Source organism: Alligator mississippiensis, chromosome 2 (genome assembly GCF_030867095.1).
Source record: "Alligator mississippiensis isolate rAllMis1 chromosome 2, rAllMis1, whole genome shotgun sequence".
Lineage (NCBI taxonomy): Eukaryota > Metazoa > Chordata > Crocodylia > Alligatoridae > Alligator > Alligator mississippiensis.
Window position 1 is genome coordinate 178642718 of NC_081825.1, and position 24317 is coordinate 178667034.

General features: G+C 44.1%; 1 protein-coding gene across 1 annotated transcript; it reads right to left on the minus strand.

The window, feature by feature from the left end:
- Positions 1-3793: 3793 nt before the first annotated feature.
- On the minus strand, positions 3794-23008 carry LOC102574216 (acyl-CoA (8-3)-desaturase). The gene is made up of 12 exons (XM_006269865.4): positions 22718-23008; positions 18697-18807; positions 16596-16793; positions 15823-15921; positions 14769-14897; positions 13562-13619; positions 13001-13077; positions 12168-12265; positions 11629-11725; positions 8427-8506; positions 8091-8216; positions 3794-6042 (listed from the first exon to the last, which is right to left on the minus strand). Exons 1-12 carry the CDS (start codon positions 22949-22951, stop codon positions 5991-5993), a joined length of 1359 nt encoding a protein of 452 aa, XP_006269927.2. The 5' UTR covers positions 22952-23008; the 3' UTR covers positions 3794-5990.
- Positions 23009-24317: the final 1309 nt, after the last annotated feature.

Genomic DNA, 24317 nt, shown 5'->3' on the forward strand with positions numbered 1-24317 from the left:
TCTAGAAACCATTCAGAAGGAAGATACAGCTCTGTAAAAAAAATAGTTAGCTATTGCCTAAATCAGTGAACCCGTAAACCTCGAAGAGCCCAAAAACTGCATTCCAGAGTCCTTCACAGCACCCTTCGGACAGTGTTGTTCAGAAACGCCTGACTTCGCTGAACTTTGTAAATAAAAAAAGCTTACTGTTTATCAAGCATCAAAAGAAACTGCCGATAAGTTGCTGACCCAAATTGCTTTTGTCTGTCATTGTTTGTTTTGTTACTACACATAGTTGTGTTTTTGTTAAATCAATAAATCTTTCTTACCTTTCTACCCCCGACCATACTCTCAATCCTGAATTCTCTGCAAGCGGCTGAAACACTCTCCCCCAGTCTTACCATGGCATCTTGCCTTGAATTATGGCTGGTAAACCATCATCCAGTTATACTGCTCAATTTTTTTAGGACTTACCTTTGCATCTTGCTCTGCAAAGCAGGTGATAAACTGACTGCCTCTGTGGTGCTTCTGGTAGAACTTGCTGACACTGTAGATCTTCCTATCAATTACCAGTCATCACTCCTGCCCAGAGGTCCCATGGCCCTGACCGGTGCAGACTTGGGGAGCTTCTGGAACAGGATCTTTCTTTCGCATGGTGGGGCCAGATTGTGGAGACACCTTCACTTCCAACTCTACACTTAGTGCTGAGATTTCCTTTCCCCTGGTCTGCTGCCCCACGGCCTAACTGGAGACTAAAACATTTCTGCCTTTCCATTAATATCTCCTACATAAAATCCCACTCAGAGACATGCCCATCTCTACTAGCTCATTTCCTTCAGCTTGCCCACACACTCCTGTCACAGTCTCCTCCTTTCCTAATTTATTTTCATTCCTCTTGGACTCCATTATTCAATAAAGTCCCCGGCTGATTCTTGCACTTTGCAAAGTTTATCATAGAAATGCTGAAGGGCTGTAGCCCCTGTTGGGGGGCTGTGGCCCTATGGGGGGCAGTCTGTGAACAGTACAAGGGGCTGCACCCTGCGGAGGGCGGGGGACCCACCCCTCCTGAGAAGCCCCCCCATACACCCTGCCCACACCCCCAAGTCACCCCCACAAACCCCTCACCCACATACCTAGCCCTGTGGATCAGGAGTGAGGGGACTGGGGTGGGGGGCAGGCTGTGGGTTCACAGTAAGGGGCAAGGGCAGGGGCAGGGCACTGTCATATCAGTGCTGCTCAGCGCTACACATCCTGGTGAATGAAGGAGGTAGGGGCAGCTCTGGTTTTTCTATGAGAAAAAAGCCAAACGTCAATACCAAACTATATAGATATTTAGAAATTATTTTATTATGGTGATAGAAGCACTGGCAGGCTTCCAAATTGCTTTAATATTGTAAAAATATCAATAAAACATTCCCCAACTAATTTGATCTCAATCTCTCTCTCCCTCTCTCTCTAATATAATGTCTAGTGGTCTTTTGGTTTACTTGTGGAAGAACATGGATTTGGGGGTATTTTAAAGAGTGACTTTGGGATTTTTTTTTATCAGGGATTTTGCCATTTTTAAATAGGGAACACCAGAATTCCTGCTAGTGAGGCAAGTGGCAGGACCCAGGCAGAGGACCCTGCTCAGAGCTGGCTCCTAGGCCCAGATGGAGGTGGCTGGCCACTTGGGGCCAGGAGGACATGCTTTGACAGTTCAGTGCAGGCCACCACACTGAGAACATCTTCTGGGCAATAACTGCCCAGATGCCCACTGTCCCTTGCTGTGCAGGAGGGCTCTGCCATGAGGCCCCAGTGGCTCCGATGGCTGCTGCTACAGCTGGTGAGAGGCTGAGACCAGGACTGCCACTACAGATAGTGAGTGACTGGGGCCGAGATGCTCGCTTGCTGGGGCTGGGCAGAGTAGTGATCGGGGGCTGGGACTGAGCAGGGGAATGACTGGGGGGACACTGGGTGAGTGAGCTGGGGCTGGGGCTGAGTGGTGGGGGGTGATGTGGGGAGCAAGCAGGGGTTGGGGCTGGGCAGCCCCCACCATGGTCCCCTCCTCCCTCCTCCAGCCCCTCCCCCCCACCTACATACCTGGCACGGACCCCAGGTCCAGGTCCCTGAACCCTGCATGGTGCTTGCTGTGGATGGGCAGTCAGTGTGCTTCAGCACCAGGGCATAGAGACACGCTGGCTGGCTATCAGAGTGGCTCTGTGGAGTATGCGAGCCTCTGGTTGCCCAAGGGCATGGTCTGGGACTGTGCCCTGCCCCACTTTTTTCACCCGGGTTTTATTTTGGTACCTGGATATCCAGGAGATAAATTCTGCCCTCATGCTGTAAATATGCAGCACAGGGAACATTTTTTTGTTCCCACACTTGTGTCTTGTAGCATCTCAAAGGAGTTTGAGACACTGCAAGAGGTACGTGTGCACTTACCTGGACATGCCCTTAGAGGGCACTTAGCACAAGTTAACAAGCTTTAGTGTGCTTGTATTTTAAGCGCCCTCAGTATGGTCTAAGTGTAACATCTAACCATTATTAAGTTCATTCAACCCCCTTCATTCCAGGTTTTCAGTCATTACTTAAAGTACCCTATTAATGGGCAGCAATTGAAGTGCCAGATCATACACACACTGTAAATATCTGTCAATATAAATCTTAAGGATCCATTGACCATCATCCATTCAGCTTCAGTCTCCTCAAAATTTCCCATAGTCTTACTATTAGGATTCTGAAGTCCTCTTTCAGGCCACACCTCATAAGAGTTACTGTGAAAGCAAAACTTTCTGCAACTTCAGAGGAAAATTATATGAGAGTCATGACTACCAGTATTAAGATAAGGCAAGTGCTGATAATTCCTTTTTAAAAGTGTTAATAACGGTTGAAAATAACTACGGAGATAACACGACATTTTGCCTTTTGATAAGAAAATCGAATTGGCATAGTCAGTGGGAAATCTGTTGAAATATTACTGTGTCTTTGTTAACTGAATATGGCAAGGCAGAAAAGTCTGTGAAGTTCAGTTAATGTAAATGTGTAAGAAGAGCAATAAAAGGGGAAATTACAGGGAGCCTGGGGATGTTGGCACTAACAGAACAAAGGATGCCTGACCAAGTAACCAGTCTCCTTGCTGGGCCTCCTCAGGTGGTGAAATAGCCTACTTCATTTACTGTGCTTTGTAGCATAATGTTTTATTACTTAACTCCTTAAATCTATAATTATGTTTTCTAATAAATGGTTACATTCACCTGGTTCCCAGAATTCTCCCTCCTCAGCGTACCAATCTTCAGGAAGACTGGGAGCATGTCATAATGCTAATTTGCCATAGTATGATAAGAGCTTTTTTTTATTCTTATAATTATTCAGGGTACTGTATATAATGCCAGTGCTTTTTTCTCTGGATCACGGTTTAAAACCTTCAGGTAGACTCCAAGCAATTGCAGACTTCCCCCTCACATTTTACTATTTTAGGAACCATAGAACAGATAAGTAGCCCAGGTTTAATCTGTTGGATTGACTTTGTTATATAACCAGAGAAGACCTGATTTTTCCTGTTCCACTTGTATTACTCTAGTGTAACTCAGGAGTAACTCTTGTGTTATAAGTAGAATTAAATGAATATGGAACCACTAGAAATGGCAGCAGGAAGGACCCTTTAAATTAGGAATCAATAACATTAGCAAACTGTACAACCCACTAAAAGGTAATTCACCAAAAAAGAAAAAAAAAAACCTGCAGGGGGGTGGCCCTTTCTATTTCTGTGCCAGTCATACAATCAGTCACTTGAAAGAGATGGAAACTGTTCATCAAATGTCTCTTGTAACAAATAAATATTTATTCTGTAAGTCAGAATTAATACACTAAGACAGAAGAGACATTGAGAGTCTCTATACCATTAAAGCAGCACATTATAGAGCACTACAGTGAAGAATGGTATTCTTGCTCCAAGCGTGTTACACACTCAAATGGATGGTTCAAGAACCACAAAGACAGGCTTGCTTGCTGTCTTCTTGCAATGTCCCTATACAATTATATAAATGACCATCGATATGTAGAAGTGCATTTCTAGACCATGAAATTATCTCGTAGGAAGTGACAACATGCTGTTATATTTTAATAGTTTCCATTTCACCTGTGCTCTATGTTTTAAAGGAAAATGTCCTCCAATGGCCAACTTTGCAATTTCCACTGGTACTTTGGATCATTTACCTCTGAACTGACTGGAAGCTCATGGGGTAGCTGGAAGCTTATTTTGAAATGTGGAATATTCATTCCTAGGGTGATACAGGAGGTGTCGTGCTGACTTTGAAGGGTCAACATTTAAAAAATAATCCTTCCTCTTCTAAAATGATCTCGCAAGCCATTAAAGGCAAATGTGGAACCCTATGGCATTGTTTTACTGACTCAGCCTTTACAAGGGATACCCAGACACCATCACAGCAAAGTTTACATGGCTACAGAAATGGTAAAACCAAAAGAAGCATTATGGAAAACATAAATTCACTTAGACAATGAGTTGTGGAATATGAAGCTAGATTGCCTCTACATTTATTTACAGTCAATATAGGACATTTGCTAAACAAGACAGAACAAACTGCCATCTCCAAAAATCCCTTTATCCCCTTACACAGCAGCATCATGTTTGTCTGTCAGTCCAATGTACTTGTTATCCACTCTCTGTATCCCATAGTTGGAGAGTCATTGTATTCCACCACAGAGCAGCCAGCGGGTGCATTAATGTGTCTTTTATGATGCACATTACATTTAGTACCTCCAATGTGAGGTACTAAATAAATGTTCATTAAGCTGCGCTAATGCACAGTAGTGCATTTGCACACTTTTTTTAGTGAACATAATGCACAGTAGACTATTTTACTGTGCAATAGTGTCATTTTTTACATGACACTTCAACGTGCAGTGAAATAGATTATTGTGCATTAAAGTGCACTTGTAGACATGCCCAATCAATGTTATGTTCAACTAAGTCTCTGTGATGAAAGGGGAGTTCAACTTTTTTTTTTTTTTTTACCCTTCAGGAGCCTTTTATATCTAGGTACTTGAGCTTTTAATTGATATCAATCTGATTACCTTGTTTTTCAGTTCTAACACCAGTACACCATAAAGTGTAAAAGTGTTTAAATAAGATTACCATTTCTTTTCTTGTTTTGCACAACTTTTTTAATCTTTCCCCAATTTGCTGAGTTGCAATGGCCCCCAGCAGACATTGATATAATCAGACCATTGGGATCCGAGGAATTTTATATCCAAGCCCCAAAATCACATGGCATGCCATGACGGGTGCATATGGCAAGACACATGATTTTGGGGACTAAGGATAAAATTCCTTAGATTTAAATCACGTGACTACTGCTGAGTGAGGAGCTCGGGGCTGCCCTCCTGCCCAATCGTCAGGATAAGCTCATGAGTGGAATTGAGCACAAGGCAGCCTTGTGGTCTGGGGGACAGAAACTCTGTAGCCAATCCCTGAGAGCAGGCAGTGGGCATCCCCAGGTCCTGAACCCCAGGGGATGCCCACTGCCTGCTCTCAGGGATTGGCTCAGAGTTTCTGTGTAGAGTTTCCAGACAGAAGGGTTTCCCTTTTTAAGTTCTGGAGAGTGGTGAGTGGATGGGCTCCCTGTGCACTGGCATGTTCCCTGCCTTACTTTGGAACTCTGCACATGGGTCTACAGAGTAAATCATTTAAGTGCTAGAATGTGGGAGACAGGACTGCTGAGGACAGAGACAAAGACAGAGACATCTCTTATTCATTCATAAAGCCACTATTCTACAAGGTTCCGCTCAGATATCCTACTGAGTCAGAGTCACAGAAGGCAGATGGAGTAGAGTAACACTTTCAAAACAAGAATACCTTTAAAGCCCAAATTCATACTGAAATTAGGCATCTCCTCTGCCCCCTAGAAAAGCACAATCGTATCCCTCTCCTTGAGATCCAGTGGTCTGCTGTGTAGGTTTTTTGTGGCAGCTTACATGGAGAAGATATTTCCAGCAGACTTTTATGTTTCTTAGCCATGCAGATAGGCCTCAAGCCAGTGTTCTCCAGAGTCTTTCAAGGAGCTGTAAAGACAAGAGTAATAAGGAGCTTAGTTTATCATGGGTAGTGAAAAGATGAAAAGGTGGCAGTCTGCTAAGTGATCTCAATGGAGAAAGTGGAGTGAGAGATGGCAAACTAGCCTTGTGAAAGAAGTTCCCTTGGAAAGGGAGTGAGGTGGGAGGGAAGGACTAAAAATCAGGAGCAGGAGAGGTATCTAAAAGATGGCAAAATGAGAAAATGAGGAAGCAGTGGAAAGAAAAATGACTTTAAAGGACAAGGAGGAGGAAAATCTTCTTTGAGAAGGGGTCATAGATTCCCCCAAAAATATATGTCCATGACATTGAGCCAAGGGGGCAGAGGGAGTTAATGGCAAAGATGGAATGAGAAGGGACTTGGATGTGAGGAGTCACCAGATAGACAGAGGTGCAGTAGACTACTTGGTCAGACAAGAGGAAAGGGGACAGAAGGAGCCCACATAATTGGGGGGGAAGAAAGTCAAGCAAGAGAGAGTGGAGGAATATGAATGGCTATTTTCTGTCTGAATAGCAATTAAGACCCCTCCTTATATGCTTCATCCAGTTCTGGTCTCATTAGTATAGGAAAGATTCCCAGACTCAAACCTTGGTGTCTCATGCTCTTAATTATTTGCTGGATATATTGGCAGTAGTGAAGCTAAGCACATGCTTGCTTGCAGAACTAGGGTCTTTAAGGTGTAAATAATAATGAAAGTAATTATGGTAAGCAGGAAAGAATCCATAATAGAATATTTTCATTACAGCTGGTTGTACTGGTTAAAACCAAAACAGTTCCCACGGGGAAAAAAACCCTCTTTTTTGAGGAAAGTTAGAATTTATATATATATTTTTAAATGAAGGAAATCAAATTAAAAAAAAAATCAGTTTCCCAGTCTTCTGTCCTTTTCATCCATTCTCTTATGAATGTCAGCAAAGGAAAAAAAAAGAATGTACTCCTTTTCTAATTTCTTCTCTTTCTGTTGTACTACTTTTTATTTGGTTCTTTTACCTCCACTTTCAGGGAGTTTTTTCTGTTGGCTATTGGCTGTGGAAACTGTCATTCATTTGTGAATGCCACATTCGTGGTATTTTTGAGTGAAAAAGGAACATTTTTTAAAAATGCTGAATTAAATACCTTGCTGTTCATTTGCATGAGTATTTACTGAACTGGATCTCAGAATTTACAAAGACAGTTTCACAAAGAGTAATTCTGACCTTGCTATTCACACAGGCCTTCCTCTTTAAGTGTGTATACTTATAGAGATGATATTCCTTTTCCTTTTATGGTTCTGGGCAGTTTCAAGCTGTAACAAGGGGCCTTCCTGGGGCCGGTTAGAGGTTGGCCCACCCACCTGTTCGTAGGCTAACCACCCAACTCTCTCACCTGCCAAGCCTTGATGGAAAATGATTAGGATATTACCCAGGTAGGAGGCTGCCCATTTCCTGCCCCAATGTTATAGGGTGCTATCTGCTGCTCTGAAACCTCCCTTATACTGCAGCCCATGCCTCATAGATGGCATCTAAGTTCTTAATGTCTCTGGCCCCATAACACTCTGGTCTGGACCCCAACTAAACCCCTTCTCATCAGGTGACTTACTCTGCTCTCATTCTGGGCTGCCAAGCTCCCTGCATTCTTTTCCCTTTCAGGCGTGGCATCCCTGGGAACTTTAGCCACACAGGCCCTGGCCTTACCTCCAAGGCCAGTCAGAACCCCAAGCCCCTAGCTCTACGTGCCCCTCACGGTGGGCCTCTGACCCTTTTGACCCTTTTGGTTCTGGCCCCAATATTGACCAGTCAAGGGTGCCTCAAATCAGGCTTCTGAGCAAGTAGCCCACACTCTCTTACATGGGTCCACCTTCTCAGGCCCTACTATGGCAGTGCCTGGTGAAAACCTGCCATATACTCCAAAACCCCAAGCTACTGAACCCCATTTTTACCTTATATTTTTCTGCGGACCCACATCTCTAATCTTCTTTCAAACTTCTCCTCCACTGTAGGCTATATCCCTGCCTAGCTGTATGCTAGTGTGCAAAACCATTCTCTTAATTGATACTTACTGCAAAATGTCTGCAAAGGCAGTGAGCAAGGTCTTGGTTTTGTATTCAACACCATGCTTGGCACAGAGGGATTTCACCAAGGGAGCTGCCTTCCAGAAGTTGTGTCGAGGCATTGTAGGGAAAAGGCTGTGATGAAAGAGAGAATGACAGGTCACATAGGATTTTGCTCCCTCCTTCCTCCTTGTCCCATATGGATCCCTTCTCTCCTCATGTTACCAAACTGATTGGTACCTGGATGACTCTAGTACCTCATATGAAACCTATAAGGCCTTCCACATACTTATACTCAGAAGGATCCCTTTATATGCTCACTCTTCTCCCCATACTCATACTCACTGGTGCTCGATTTGGAAGTTCAGGTGCCCAGTGAACCAGTCATTGAACAAGGACTGGTGGACATTACATGTTGCCTGGACCTGAAAGAGAAAAATGGACAGAAATATATGTTCCATTTTTATAAATGTGCAAAAAATATTTTTTTCCTCATTTTTGTCTAAACAGTTACTTTGGGTTGAGAATCATGGGCATCATTTACCTAACGAATGGAATGAGGTCTGAATGTGACTAGTATGACCCACAGGCCACATATGACATATGACCCACAGGCCACATCTGGCCCCTGGAAGCCCATTGCCTGGCCTCCAGTGTTGGCCCCACATTTGAACTGATTCACCTGAGGCCAAGGCCCAGGATGATTCCACACACAGTGCCCATTCCGCCAGTCCAGGAGGAGCACCATGAAGTGTGCCTACTCCAGATGGTTTGGGACCCACAATGCATGTGGTGTACATAGGCACTGCATGCAGTGCAGGTCCAAGACTGTCTAGAGGAGGCACCATTTGCAGCACATTCCCAGACCAGCTACTCGGTGCACTGTATACAGTGCAGATCACAGAGAAGCTAGAATGTAAACCATGTGTAGTTCAGTCTGGCAAGAGCAAGTGCTGCCTGTAGTGTGCACACTCCAGCTGCTCCAAATGCACCTGCCTGGGCTGGGCTGCACCATCAGCAGGATCCATTCCAACTGTTCTGGGATCTGTACTGCATTTGGCATCCCACTTTGGCTGCTCTGGAACACATGTTGCATCTGCGGTCCATGGGCCCATTGGCCCAATTCAATTGGACTGGCCCCATGTCACTCATCTGGTCCATGGGGCCAGATAAGTGTGACATCCCTCCTCTAGTCTAACCCTCTCCTGGAGACAGGATGATCACTATACAAACCATCCCTTATACCAACATCCCTTGCACTGTTTTTCTAACCTATTTCTAAGGGCCTTTTTACACATTACACTGAGAGTGCACACATGTTGATCAATGTTAGTGCTAGCTCAAGTTTGGAGCAGTCACATGTTTAGGACAGCAGGGGTCTGAAGTACTGAAAAGTAACAATCTTCCCCTCCTGTTCTGGACTTCCCCACTTCCCTCTGCCCTCTGGACCTCCCCAGTTCTTCCTCCCTCAGGGGTTCCCCCTGCCTTTTGGGGCTGAGCCTGGCCTAGAGAGTGGCAGCAGCAGTGGCCAGGCAGGCAGCTTAACCCTTCCCTGCCTGTTCCCCCAGGACAGACGGTACAGGCAGACATAAGTAAGCAAGGATTTGGCATATGGAGCACTGGGGAGGTCATGAGGGATGCAATAGATCTAATCCAGGCCAGCAGAGGAAGTGGGGTGGGTTGGGTGTTTGTGTCCACATGTAGCTTAGAGTGGCTACATGTTAGTGCAACATGAGCTGGGTATCACGATCAGAGATCAAACTAGGCTGGAGTTGCATAACTTTTAGCTGGTTAAAACTAGTACTCAGAAATAGTTTCAGGTGTTAATGTGTGGACAATCCAGGGGTTAAGAGCCACCTAAAATGAATGTATAACAAAGCCCTAAAACTACACAGTCAACCTTGTCACACATATACTAGGCATATTGACCAAAATCACCCTTGTCTGCCACAGGTAAAGCTGGGGGATGAGGGCTCCACTGCTGCAAGCATTGCTAAAACACGCTTGAGAGATCCAAGGAAAAGTCCCATGCCTACCACTATAAAGGAAGACAAAAATCCCAACAGTCCATGCCAGCTTGACCCTGGGGTAAAATTCCTTCCTGATTGCAAATGTGGCAACCTATCTGTGTTCAGAGAGTGGCCCTCTGACTAGGAACCTCTGGGTTTTAGTTCCAGCAGAAGCATGGCATCACCTCATCAAAATCCCCAGCCTTGTCTGCAACCAGCACCCAATGTTTCTGAGGAAGGTGAAAGAAACCAACCCTAACACCTGTGGCAACAAGAGTGGAAAAAGTTCCTTCCCAGCCCCATGCTGGTACAAAAAAACCCCAGAACTATGGGAACAAATAAACTCTCTCTGTTCTGCTTTGAAACCTGGGGACAGCAAGCATAACTGCATATTATACCCTCTAACTTGACAAACAAAACTCCACTTTCTGTATCCCGTCTTTAAACTTATCCCAGATATTTAAATCATCTTTCATAACTAAAAGAGTTGTGAAGCTCTGCTTCATTCTCTTGCTGCTGAACATGGTCTCTCCAATATTTACCTGTGCTAGGCTATAAAACTCTTCTCATTATCTCCCAGCAGTCTATGGGGAGGAAGGAGGGAGGCTCTTCGGCCTCCAATTATCGCTTTTTACAGAGACCTCCAAGCATAACTAACTCTTAGATCATCCCTTGCCAATGTTTATCCAAGCTCTTCTTGAAAAATAAAAATGATGGGATTTCCACCATTTCCCTATGCAGTTTATTCCATGGCCCCACTGTTCTAATGGTGAAGAAGTATTTCCTGATATCTAAGCTAAACCTACATTGCTGCAACTTCACACCACTGATGTACAAAATTATTGATTCATCTGGAATTAGCAGAATAGCTTTTCTCTTGAGCTCCATAGAGACCTGTGCCTAATCTTCCCTAAAAAGACTCTCTTCATATCTGCCATTTGAATGGATAGGATAAAAGCATATTGAGGAATGACAAACATTTCTTTCTGGATTCTTTCAACTCTTAGAGTGGGAGCAAAAGTAACTGGGCTTGTCTATACATAGTATAACTATATCCCCTAGTATAAATATATTTCCCTAGAAACAAATGTAATTAAAGAAGTACACTGCCCTAGTCTGGATATAATTATACCTGTTTAAGCATATTATATTGTCTCTCAAAACTATTTTATCAAAATATTCCATTATAGATCTATCTCCTCCTTCTCCTTAATTGGGACAATCGCAAGATTGATTATAACTTCAAGGGCTATATTTAACGTAAGTCAAAGAAAAAACCTGAGGATATTTTGCATGGAACTTTTGATCAGTGAAAAATAAGAAACAGAAAGAAATCTGATTTTTTTTCCCAAAAGGGGATCTTTTTCCATGCAGTTCTTCAAAAACTTTTTCTCAGGACTCTAAGTGCCATTTATAACTTTCCATCTGTGTCACAAAAAGAAATCCTCAAACCAACTTAGGGTTACAACCCCTAGAACAGGAGTCTATCACCTTCACAACTGCAGACTCCAAGCTTCCAGCAGTGGACAAGATCTTACCTGGGTAGATACCCAGTCCATGTTCTGATCATAATCAATGTGCATTGGGATGTGGTTCATTTGGGAAATCCAGATAAACCAGGTGCTCTCTAGGTACCTAGGCATAAAAAATATACATAGACATGAATGCAGTCATCGTCCACACTTCATTTTAGAGAGACCCGTTCTGTTACCTGGGAAAACTAGTGATTTTCCTGTAGGAGATCTTAAAGACTAAATTGGTAATGCCCTGGTAAAAAGTCTCCCACCCAAACTCACAAGAAAATCTATACTGACTATGAAATAGCATTCTTCTGTACTTCTGTGTTTTCTACCCCAGCAGTTCTGCATACCCAGTATTTTAGCAGCATTGCACTGTTTTAGCTGAGGATCTCACAGAGCTTCCCATAATAATACCCAGCTTTTCCCTGCTTGAGTATGGTTACTCAAGAATTGGCAATATAACAGTATTTTTATATTATTCCTGCAAGTGCTGAATCTCCAAATACTGACAAAATGGATAAGGGCCAGGGAGACAGTAAAAGCCCAGTGAATATTACCTGGAGAACCAGTAGTACGCCATGAAGGTCTTGAATCCCATTAGGGGCACGTACATGAGACAGACTCGAATGTTATAAGTCACCATCAAGAACAGCTCCTGTCATACATTTGGAACAAATGTCTCTCACACAGGCCACCTTATAGTACTACACTCCCCTACCTCTATATGCACCAGCCAACATGAAGCACCCCCCAAAATCATAGAGTTATAAAATTACAGCGAAGGAGGGCTGGAAAGGACCAACATAAAGTTCACTTGTAGCTCAGAAATGTCATGCATAGTTCATGCTTGTTTCCCTGTACCAGTAGGATCCATGCCAAAGCAAATATATTTGTAATTTTCAGTCATCCTGCAAATAGTAGGAATCCACCACTATTCACTTGGCTGAGGGGACAAATACCCAAAGACTAAAACACATAAGAACTGCCATTTACTGGGCTGACCCATAGGTCCATCAGACCCAGTACCCTGCCTCACATAGTCGTAGAGAGCAGCTACTGAAGAGGCAGGTGAACAGGGCATGGCCAGAATTTTCCAATCTTTGCTCCTCTCAAATTGTAGTTTCCATCATTCACAGATTTAGGACGCTCTGGTCCAGAAGCTGCACTTCTATCTACCATATTCAATACCTACTGGGGGATATTTCCTCCAAGAATTGGTCCAATCACATTTTGAACTGGGTTAAACTGGATGAAGATGCTGAGATAACTGTGCAAATGAATACTGAATGTATTCCTAATTGGTTCTTTGATGACAGAATTAGTGCACTGGGGATGAGGAAAACTGTGATTATTTTTGCAAAGGTTTCTGGGTAATGCTGATAATACTTACAAACCATTTTTTGTGCTTGATTGCAAAGTAGATTACAGTAAACTGGAAAAAGGGAATTAGTACAAGTGGAGCCAAAACTGAGGAAAACAAAACAAAAGAGAAACACATTAACAATGTCAGTGGATCACAACCTGTGCAAAAATCTAGAAAAATAAAACGATGAGATTGTTTTGATGTGGGATTTTCAGTGTGGTATAAAGACAAGAGTGATTTCATGTCTTTGTTCCAAGTTTCTGTTTTATTTATCTTACTCCATGCCTTTTCCAATCTCAACCCTCTTTCTTTCCTCAACTGCTCTTCTTTCCCTGTATATCCCTCCCTCTTATGCCAGCTGCACTTTGGCTGTTACCATAAGAATCACTTTCAACAGACACACACCAACTGACAATCCTGACCCTTGGTGGCTAGTTTCCTGAACACCAGGATCATCCACCAGACTGCAACATAAAGCAGAATATCCTTTCTCTGTCCTTTAAAGGGATACAGTGACAGGGATGGGAAACTGTAGTTACTGTTGAGTGAGAGCCCCATGGCAATGACAGGAAGCTTGGAGATACTCACAGGGAAAATACTTGTGTTGATGATTGTAAGGCATGAATTTTTTCTTCTTTTTCCCCAGCTACAAAAGGAGAGGAAGACATAACAGGTGAGCTAAACTACTAAAAAGCTTTATAAGGAATTTTCCAACCCTATCTGACAAATACCAGAAATCAACCTCTGGGCAGTTTCTTCTCTTGAATTTGTCCTGAGAGACGTGATTTTCTTAAAATACAAAAAAGGAAATAATTAGGAGGGAGGAGATATGAATTTGATTTCATCCCCTGTGCCTCTGTATACATATGAAGAGGTCGCATAAAAGCAATTGAGTTTGAAGAGCCCAAACACCTCAAAAAGCAGGAGGTGACAGGCACATTACATTTTCATATTTGTGTCTAAATTTATTGCTTAATTGTTCTGTTGAAGGAAAGTATTCTAAATTATTCTAAATTTAGCTAATACTGTTCTGTTTGCTGGGGCCTGATAGTACAGAAAAACAGGCAATGTCTGTTTCATTCAACCAAACGGATTGGATATGGTAGGATGCATCTTGCAACAATTAATCTGCTTCATTTGGTGACATCTATTTATACACTAAGTATGTTTCTATTCCACCCTGCTTGAATTCCCAGGAAATTGTAAGTACACAAAGGGACCTTCTTACTTTTTTTACTGCTTTTTATGACTAAGTCTTAAGGATTAGATGATGGTTAATAGATGCAAAATGGATGTTGAGGACTTGAACAGAGTGGAACAGTGTAACATATCCCCATCCCAGGGCTATGTGGGTCCTATGCCCAAAAATCAGGTGACAGTTGAAATTAGCTTTGGACAGCCCTGGGTCTCCCAGCCTGGAACCATTCCACATCTCCAACTGGCCTGGGACTGCCCCAGGGCTGGTGATGATGATCAACTGATTGGCAGCACCAACCCCCAGGGAAGCCCTAAGTCTCCAGCTGGGTGGAGGGGATCAGAGGCTCCCAGTGGAGGAAATAAAAGGGTTTCCCCTGCCAAAACTTTAAATCCTGTTCCTGGCACCTTGCATGTGTGGCATGGCAGGGCATGTGAATGTTGAGATCAGGGATCAGGGATCAAATCCCATCCCACAATAAATTTAACATATTCCAGCAGCACTTCCCTGGCTTTGGAATCCTCCAAGCCTCACACATATTTTTATTAAAATACATCTTTTTATTAGCCTGAATTGCTTCCAAACATGCCCAACACTCACCTCCATGGAGAGTATCTTCCCAAAGCTGAATAAGACAGGGTGCATATTGAGATCAGGATCTTTGCGAAAGCAGTTGGGTTTGGCATGGTGTTGATTGTGCAGGTGATTCCACCAGCTGGGTGGCCCCCCCTGTGGAAAGTTCAAAGGCCAAAGAAATTGAAGTACCATGTTATCAAGACACATTTCATCACTTATCTATTTGTCCAAGAGATGTGATGCATTCTCCACCTTGCTATATTTAGAGCACACATCCTCACAAAAAATTATATCTGACTCTAGAATACAGTTGTGCAATAATTTGGGACCATGGGCCACATAAGAAATTGTGTTGAGGCGCTGTGGGCTGGTTCAGCATCCTGCCTAACCACAACAACTCACCAATACTCCCCATGTGAGATGGGGATGTAGGTGGGTTGGAAACGATGTTCAGGAGCAGGAGGATGCAGGGCAAGGCCGGGATCATGAGGTGAAGTCACAAAATGTGACAGCATGGTGCTGGGTGCCAGGGCCCAGGGCTTGGGGCAGAGCCATGATCTGCTGTCTGCATACCACTGTGACAGGCATGGGTTCCATGCACAGGGGCATGCAGGGAACTGTGTCTCTGCCCTGGTGCAGCCTCACCACCTCAAGATCCTGGGGTCCCATGGAGACTAGTTGGGAGCCAAGAAGGCAGGGAGCTCCAATCACATCTGCCCAGCAGAGTGCCCTGTCCATGAGGCTCCTGGCCAGTCTCCATGGTACTGGGGCAGTGGGGCTGGGTCCAGCAGCAGCTGTAGCTGAAGGAGCCACTGCTGCTGCCAGGACTGCTGGGAAATGGAGTCCAGCAGCTGTGCTGCCCCAGCTCAGCTGCACACCCAGGCATGTACCACAGCCTGGGCTGCCCCGGTGCCTGGCCTGGGTGGGGCCAAGGCACCTGCCACAGGCTGGGAAAATGTGCTCCATGGGCCAGATTCAGCCTGCAGGCCATATTTTGCCAACCCATGATTTAGAGCTTATCTCATTAGATAAGCAGTCCTGTTCAGTATCAGACAGCATTCTGAGGATTAGCACTTACTTTCAGATTAACTAAGAATATATGAAACCACCGGTTCCATTTTGTATTTAGGAAGACTGAAAAGTGTCCCACATCATGTTGGAACCAGTTCAACTGTGACTGAAAAAGAACAGAATGGAAATATGAACATTGGCATAAGTTTCCCACACATTGATGCTGCACCCCTTCCCAAAACCAGATACTGCTAAGAAGCTAAAGCATCCATCAGCCCTTAAACCCCTGCAATGGATTACCTATATTACACAATCCACTGATTAATTGCACAGTAAATTTAATCCCTCCACACCTAGAAAGTCATTATTGTGCCATTAACTAGGAAATCTCGCTATAAATTTAGACAGCCAACATGTAGCAAAGTAATTATTACAGCATAAAAATGTCCATCCAACTATAAAAAAAACCCCAATCACCTACAAGTTAGTGCTTGAAACTGTGTAACAATTGTATTGTTGGTTTCTATCCAGCTTCAATTTGAATGTGTGGCAGGGCTCTTAGATCACATAGGGAAAATCTGACCATAGCAAAAATGATTTCCTTGAATTTCTCTCAGCACTCTTACTGCTACAGCAAGCAATTTGCATTATTCCTTCAGTTAACAAGTATCATTGATATAAATGGAAGCCAGAGAGAGAGAAGCTGGCTGCCTACCACCAGGCAGGTAACAGGATCTCGGCAGAAGAAATCTCATGGCTGGAATAAAACCTTGTAACTGTTCTCATGCATGTTGAAAAAGAGAATACACCTGAGTTATTGTGGTGGATTAGGTAGTTTACCTGTGCCATAGTGAACAGGGCCACACCAACAAGGAAAGGCACTAAGGATGCACCAAAGTACCACACAGTGAGCCAGGAAGCAGCATCCAGTACCAGAATGTGCAGGAAAATCAGGATGAAAAAGAAATAGTTTGGCTTCAGGAGACCCATCCTCTCAACAGTGGCTCGCAGCTCACGGAAGTCCTCCACCAGCTGTTTCTGAGGAAAAACACAACATTACTGCACTGTCTGTGCAGAAGAGCAGCCTTTGGAGTTAAGAAACAGCCTCTAGATCAAGGGGAGACACTTTGTTATCCCTTTGCTGCAATAGGTGTTTCTGGGGCAAAGGGAAGCCATTACTGTACACAGTAGCCATGTCTACACATGCATTTACTGTGCAGTAAGCGTTTTTTAGGCCAGCATCTACACGTGCAGCCATTAACACCGTAATGCCACTCGCTGGGTGACTGCATCAGCCTGCCCTAGTCAGCACCCTGGACAGCCCCAGCGCCAGCTCTAACTTCCTCCCCATGTTCCTGCTTCCCATCCTAGGAGAGAGGCCCATAGCCCAGCCCACGGGGGGCGCGCTGTCACTGGGTGCCACAGGGCATGCTGCTGCAGATGCTGGAGCTGTGGTTCCAGGAGCAGGGAAAGCCCCCACTGCAACTCCCTGAAGTGGAAGAGGGCAGTGCAGCACAGAAACAGCTGGGGCTGTCATTTGTCTGCAGCATCTGGCACTACTTTCCCTGCCCCATGGAGTGAGCTGCTCTGTTTGGCTCAGCCTGGACAGGGTTGGGGCTGCATCTGCTCCCAGCTCCGGGTGCCGGTTTCCCTGCAACACCTACCTCCATCCCAGGCACAAGCTGGGCTTCTGTGCTACCAGGAGACTGCCTATGAGAGAACTGGTGTGCACTGCTGGGGGGCTCCATGTAGCTCAGCCCCTGCTTGCGCTGTGCCCAGATTCTCTCACAGGCAGTGTCCTGGTGGCAGGGAAGCCCAGTGCAGCGGCAACATGTAGAGGGTGCACAGGAGTGCACCTGCACCCCCTGAGAGCACTGGTGCACCCCCTGTCAGGCCATGCTCCCTGCCCAGGTGGGAGCGCTGGTGCCACCTCTGCGGCCACTCACTGGTTGGTAAGTTTTGCCATGGGGGAACCTCCCCCCCTCCCCCCAGTCGCTGACTGGTCCCTGGGGGGCACATGTCCCCCCCCCAACTAAGACAGCATCAGTCGCCCATGTCCCAGTGTGTGCCTGGGACAGAGGTAGGTGTTTCAGGGAAATGGGCACCAGGAGCTAGGAGCAGATGTAGCCCCAACCCTGCCTGGGCTGAGCCAAACAGAGCAGCTCACTCCATGCAGGAGGGAAAGCAGTGTCAGGCACTGCAGCCAGATAACACAGCCCCAGCCCTGTGCATACTGCGTTGTCCCCTTCCCCTGCAGGGAATTGTGAGGGGACCTTTCCCTGCTGATGAAACCATGGCTCCAGCATGTGTGGCAGCATACACCACAGCTGGTGACAGCTTGCCCCCCTGTGGGCTCGGCTCCAGCCCACTCAGACCAAATAGCGTTAAGGCGACTAATGCAATGTTAATTGTCTTACCTTGCCTTAAGTGTGCAGGTATGGACACTCCAAGTGTTACTGCACAGTCAGGCATCTACACCTGCCTTACTGCACAGTAACTAACTGGGCTTAAATTTGATACCTGCATCAAGCAGTATCAAATTTACACCCCAGTCAGCATAGTTACTGTACAGTACAAGGGTGCATGTGTAGACAATATTTGTACTGTGCAGTAATTTTGGGGTTACTGTGCAGGAACTGTGCATGTGTAGATGCACCCAGTAACTGTTTGATCTTGGAGAATATCCAGTGAGGGGTTCTGAATGGGGTCCCAGTTACATGGGATGGACCTTGTGATATGCCAACAATCCCAGGGGAAGTCTTTGTGATCCTGAGATCTGTCCATGTATTACCTTCCCAAGTGGGCTCCTCAGCACTCCCATCTGTGATGCAATGCTAGATGCACAGTATGTTAGAAAGCATGGCTGCCAGTCCATTAATTTTTCCATTTTCCCACATAAGAGCCCATATCCCTTCCCACATCTGGTTCTCCAAACACTCACATTTTTATTAGGCTCAGAGGTAGATTGATCTGGTGCCAAATCCCCAATCTGCAGCGGTTTCAAGTATTTTGCCACCAGTGTTTTATTGTTGTGGAAAGCAACAAAGGCATCCTGAGAAAGACACAAGGGCCTGGGGTGAAAAAGGAAAGACAGGCCACATCCTATGCTGCTCAGTACTTCTGACAAATAATTGACTTCCATACACCCTACCTCCTTTAATACCCATGCTATTCTGTAGTTATTCCCTCGTTCCACTGCTCTCTGGCCCTTTGCTGCTAGGTGTCATCTGCTTTGTTACACTGAAAACCTCTCCACGATAATACTCACAGATCCTCAACAAGACAGCTAAAAGGACATAGATTGCAATAACTCAGGCAGAAAATGATCATTAAGTTTCTGCTTGACTGGAAGCAAGCACCCTGCTAGAACCCAGGGCTCCCTTCTTTCAGTCCAGCACCTACCTCACTGAGCCACACACCTTCTGGCTATGCTCCGTTCCACCAGACCCCACAAATAATGCACATATTTTCCACTCATGGCTGTCCAGGGGACCAGCTTTGAAAAAGGCACTGGAAAAAGAACTGGAAAATGGCTGTGGTGTGGTGCTTAGCCTGCTGTATGGGAAACCAGAGAAATTTAATTTCTTAGCCCCTCTGCATGAGGTGAGTGAAGTGAACATAATTCACAAATAAATCCAGAGATTTCAAATAGAAATCTATAGTGTTAAAACATTCAAATCTGCTATGGTCTTTCTAAGTTCTTTATAACAGAATAATTGCTCTATTCTTTTTTCTGTAGTCAAAAATGAGTGAAAAGTAAGAGCTGTCATTTTCCAAGGCATGCCTCAAGTCTAATGAGGGGTGCCTCAAATTGAATGGGGACTGCTTTGAGTCTAAAACATTTAAGAACTACTGCCTTAAAGCATGGCTTCTAGAGAGCAGGAATCTTATTTTTTTTAATATGCCTGTAAAATGCTCAGTGAGCCTATGTGTGACAGCATTAGAACGGTATTGCTGCAGGGCTACCAGAATGAAGGTCTCTCCCACACCTGTCTTTAGAAATGTAATCACTGTAATTACTATATTTAGTTGCACACCACACACCACCAAATAAGACATGCTACTTGTTTTGCAAAGGCAGAAGGAAGAGAAAAAAAATTCTAGTCTTCCCTGGCAGGGCACCAGCTCAGCTACAGTTGAACCCTAGAGCACGGGCACAGTCCCATCATCAGTGTCAACCCCCACTTCCCCTGCTACTTTGTCAATAACTACTGCTAGTTTGGCACTTCCTGTGAGAGGGTTAAACCTGTAGTTGTCAGTCCTACAGCAGGGAAGAGGTAATGGTGCTTATGACAGGATTATATGCTTGCTCCATGCAGCCAGAGGATTCTGACTTGACTCAGTTTGTTCTAAGCATTGCTTCAGGCCATAATTTCAGCTTTCCACTGCCTCAGTTCAAGGGCAGAAATCTTTTCTTCACTTGAGACATGGACCCCAATTTGGGATGGCTAATTTTCAGGGAATTAGTATATATTGTATGCAAATAAATGCAGGAATTTCAGGTCAACAGTTTGCTTAGGGCACTAGATGTCGGTGTTGCACTCGCTTAGACTAAAACTTCTTAGTTTGGAACTGGTAGACAAATGACTTTTTCCAACTTTGAGCTACTCTGGGTGTGTCTACATGTGCAATTAATGCACATGAATAAACTGGGAGCAATTACTGCCCACAGTGGATCCCAGGCTGCTCACAAGAGTTGGTCAGGAGGCTGCAAGCAGCTGCACCAAGTTCTGCAGAGCCCCAGCCAGGCTTGTTGCTGGTGGCAGGTGTGCACATGCCTCCGGGAGGATGTCAGGGGAAGTGCGAGAGATCCAATCCTTGTGGTGGCAGTGCAGCCCTGGCCTCTTCCCCGTTGTCCACTCCAAGACACATCTGCCAAGAAAAAATGCCTTCACATACCATGCTCTGGCATGCATGCTGGTCAGTCCTTCTGACACCTGGTATTGCTATTTCTATGCTTTTATTAAAGGCAAAGAGAAGAGGGTAAATATACAATTAAAGTAGAAAGAAATACCACCACTATTTGGGCTAATCATTTCACTGGTAATTCTGAACCTGAGGTCTTGAGAAGATGAGTAAACCAGTTAGAAAAATCATGCTGGGATGGCAAGGCAGAGAGTCACACTTTCTAAAGTGTCTTGCATTTTATTTCATTCCCAGGATACAGCATCGGTTCAAAGCCAGAAGACCTTGCTCCACCTCATTTCCTTCTAAAGGGCCATATCAAAATATATCTGTGTACCTGTGTACCTGTGATATCTCAGGGATATTCAGCTCCAGCCCCAAGCACTTGCAAGATTATGCAAATGATGACTGTTCCCTCCACTGAAACAGGTGCATTATGGGTGGAGTTGGCATTATTTTGGAGAATTTCAGTGTTTCCTACAGCTGCTGGCTCATATGTTACCAGACCATAGAAATTCTGGAGGTTCAATAAGGTATCTTTATTATCTTTTACTGCAGTGCAGCAATGCACTCTACAAACACAGATATACTGGGTCTTGTTCTTATGAGACAATGAAAAGAAAGGTAAAAAATGAGTACATCTATTTTTGTCATGTCTGAAGGCATCACTATCTAACCACTGCATCACATTATGTAGAAGAGAAATTCAATATTAACAACTGAAGGAATGGGAAAGGCAAAGGGGAAACATCTATCTGAATTGCTGAATTGAGACAGTAAAAGGAAAAAATTGCTTACTCCACTGCAAACTGAAAGATGAACATTTGGGTGCAGACAGACATCCCACTTGAACCATTCCAAGAGTGTCACTGACTGGGAACCAATTCACAATTGTCCCTGGGCAGAAGTGTCCACATGCACATTGGTATGGGTTCTAAGCACTGGGTCCTATGGGTTAGGAGCAGTACAGTGTGGGATGCCTGGAGGTCATTATCAAACACTAGGCACAAGTGCACTGTCTGCACATAACATTGAATTGGTGCAAGGGGGACCAGCTTAAAATAGCACTCCATTTTCCCAATGTGTTTTTGAAATGTTCCAGGATGTTTAAAACAGTCTAAAGTGGCCTGTACATCTAGTCTCATTGACCTGGTACAGATAATACACTTTTACTGGTATAAGTGATCAGAAACTAGTCTATACCCATAGTATAACAGAAATTGGCACACAAAACTGGGTTACACCTTTAACATAACAGAAGTTTGATGCACATAGACTGGTTGGACAATGCTGGAACTCAGTCTAAGATTTGCTCCCTACACCAAAGGGCAAATGTATGTTCTATTCACTACCTATCTCAACTAGGCTGCTTACAGAAAACTGTGTAACTTAAATCAATTCCACCTCAGGCTTTTTGAATGTTTGTACCTACCCTTGGGATTTAAAGTGTATTTAAAAAGGAGAATGCACGTGACTACAACAGCAAATGTTGCATTCCAAAAATAAGCTATGAGCTTTTCTTTAGTTTTTCTCTGAACATCCCTGTAAGGTCATTCTCAGAAAACAAACCCCAAAAATGCATGCAGAAATTCCCAGCAAAATATGTTAAATGTGGAGAATTCTTCAACATTACCAGCAAAATTTTTCTCAGGCTTAGTTTCAGATATCCTCCTTGCTGTTCCTTAAATCATTCCTCCTGCATATTTCCAGCCTTCCCCTTCATGCACACCTTTGTAATTTCTCTCTGCCTCTGGCATTTCTCCAGCTCTGTGCACTTGCACTGGTCCAAAATAATGCCTCCGCCTTCATAATATGCCCTAATATATTATGTCTTCCCAAGGTCCCTTATCCTAAATAATAACTTGCACTATTTCTTTGGACATTGACTTTTCCACTGTTTTCTTCCTCTTTTCTTTACTATATCACTCTGTCATCCAGCCAAGCATACTGCTGAATACCTCAGGTATCCTCCTGCAGGTCTCATCATACCATTCTGCTTTGTATTGTGGCTGATAAGCCATCAAAGTATTGTGCTGCTTCCCCTTTAAAGGTCTTACCGTAGCATCTTGCCCTGCATAATGGCTGATTACCCGCTTGCCTCCAGGGTGCACCAGGTAGAACTTGCTGACATCATAGACTTTCCTGTCAATTACCAACCACCGGTCCTTCCCTGAGGTCCCATGGCCCCGGCCAGTACGGACTGCAATCTCGTCCCAAGTAAAAAGTTGGGGAAAATCTGGAACACATTCTGACTTCTCTCTTGAGGGTCCAGACTGTGGTGACACCTTCATTGCTAGCTACACCTTTCACCTCCCAGATTTCCTCTTCCCAGGTCTGCTGCCACACTTCTAAGATGGAAACTGGACCAGTTCTACCCTTTCATTCCCATCTGATATATAGCATCACAGATTCTGAGACACTCCCAGCAAAGACACTCCACCAGCCATTGGCTCTATCTCAGACACACCTTCACAGATCCTCCTTCTTTTTTAGTTAATCCTAGCCTGTTGTACATATTACTCAACAGAATGCCTGCTTATTCTTGTCTTTTAAAATTAATATTTAGAAAATGTTGACTTGTTGCATTATAGTTATTTAGAATTCTTTAAAAGTTAACTGAATATCGCTGTATATTTGGAAATGTCTTGTTGAATCCTAGTTTACATGTTAAGCAAAAGCATTGCTAAGGTAACAAAATATGCCATCAGGAAAGATGTTTTAATAAAGTAAAGAAAGCTCTATGGGGTATACATTCTGCAAAAAGTTTCCTTACCTTTTCACCCAATGATTATGATTTACCCATCAGACAGACATTTGCCAGGAAGTTTCAGCCTCAAGCAAGGAAAGATTCAGTAGCCTTTTTTGAATTAAGCAGCAACATGAAAACCTGCAGTTACAAATAATGGCAGGTACTCTTGGTTTCACCATATACAAGGAATTTCCAAAAGTTTTTATAGACAAGAATACATTTATTGCATTGAAGATTGTCTGTAGAGAAAATAGCTCTTATGTGCTCTCCTACACTCCACATCAAATTATAACTCTGCACTAGGGAGAGCAGGACCAAATTCTGCAGTAGCATAGGGCTAAAAACTGAGCCCTTTATCTGTGGGGGAAGACAGTGGAAATAGGTCAACACAAGAACAAATCTTTCAAAAGGTCCTTGTTCTTCCTGCAACTTATCCCTTTATGCTCTTTCTGTTTCCTCCCTTTTGGACCATACTCGTTCTATGATATTAGCCAGGCTCTTAATGGAATTCTGCCAACAATGATTCATTTTTGTTTGATCACTTTTAACCTGCCGATGTTAAAAGCAACGCCAATTAGGAATAGATCTGAGGGAGATTATAATTTGTATATAACCTGTCAGTCAGTTGTCCTACTGTTTGTCTAATCATTCATACAGCCACAAAAGAGATTAAATTAATTATAAAACTGGAAATATATCATTTTAAACCACAACATTTGACCTAAGAGTCAAAGGAGGAACAGGAGTACTTAAAGCTGCGTTAACTTGTTCAGGTTTAATGGGCTATCTTACCTCTAACAACAAGAGAAGGAGTTAGGAGCAGACACTTATCTTTGATTTGAAAACTGTCCGCAGGATGCTTGAGCAAAGAGTGACATTAAGGATTGTAAGAACTAATTGTTTCACAG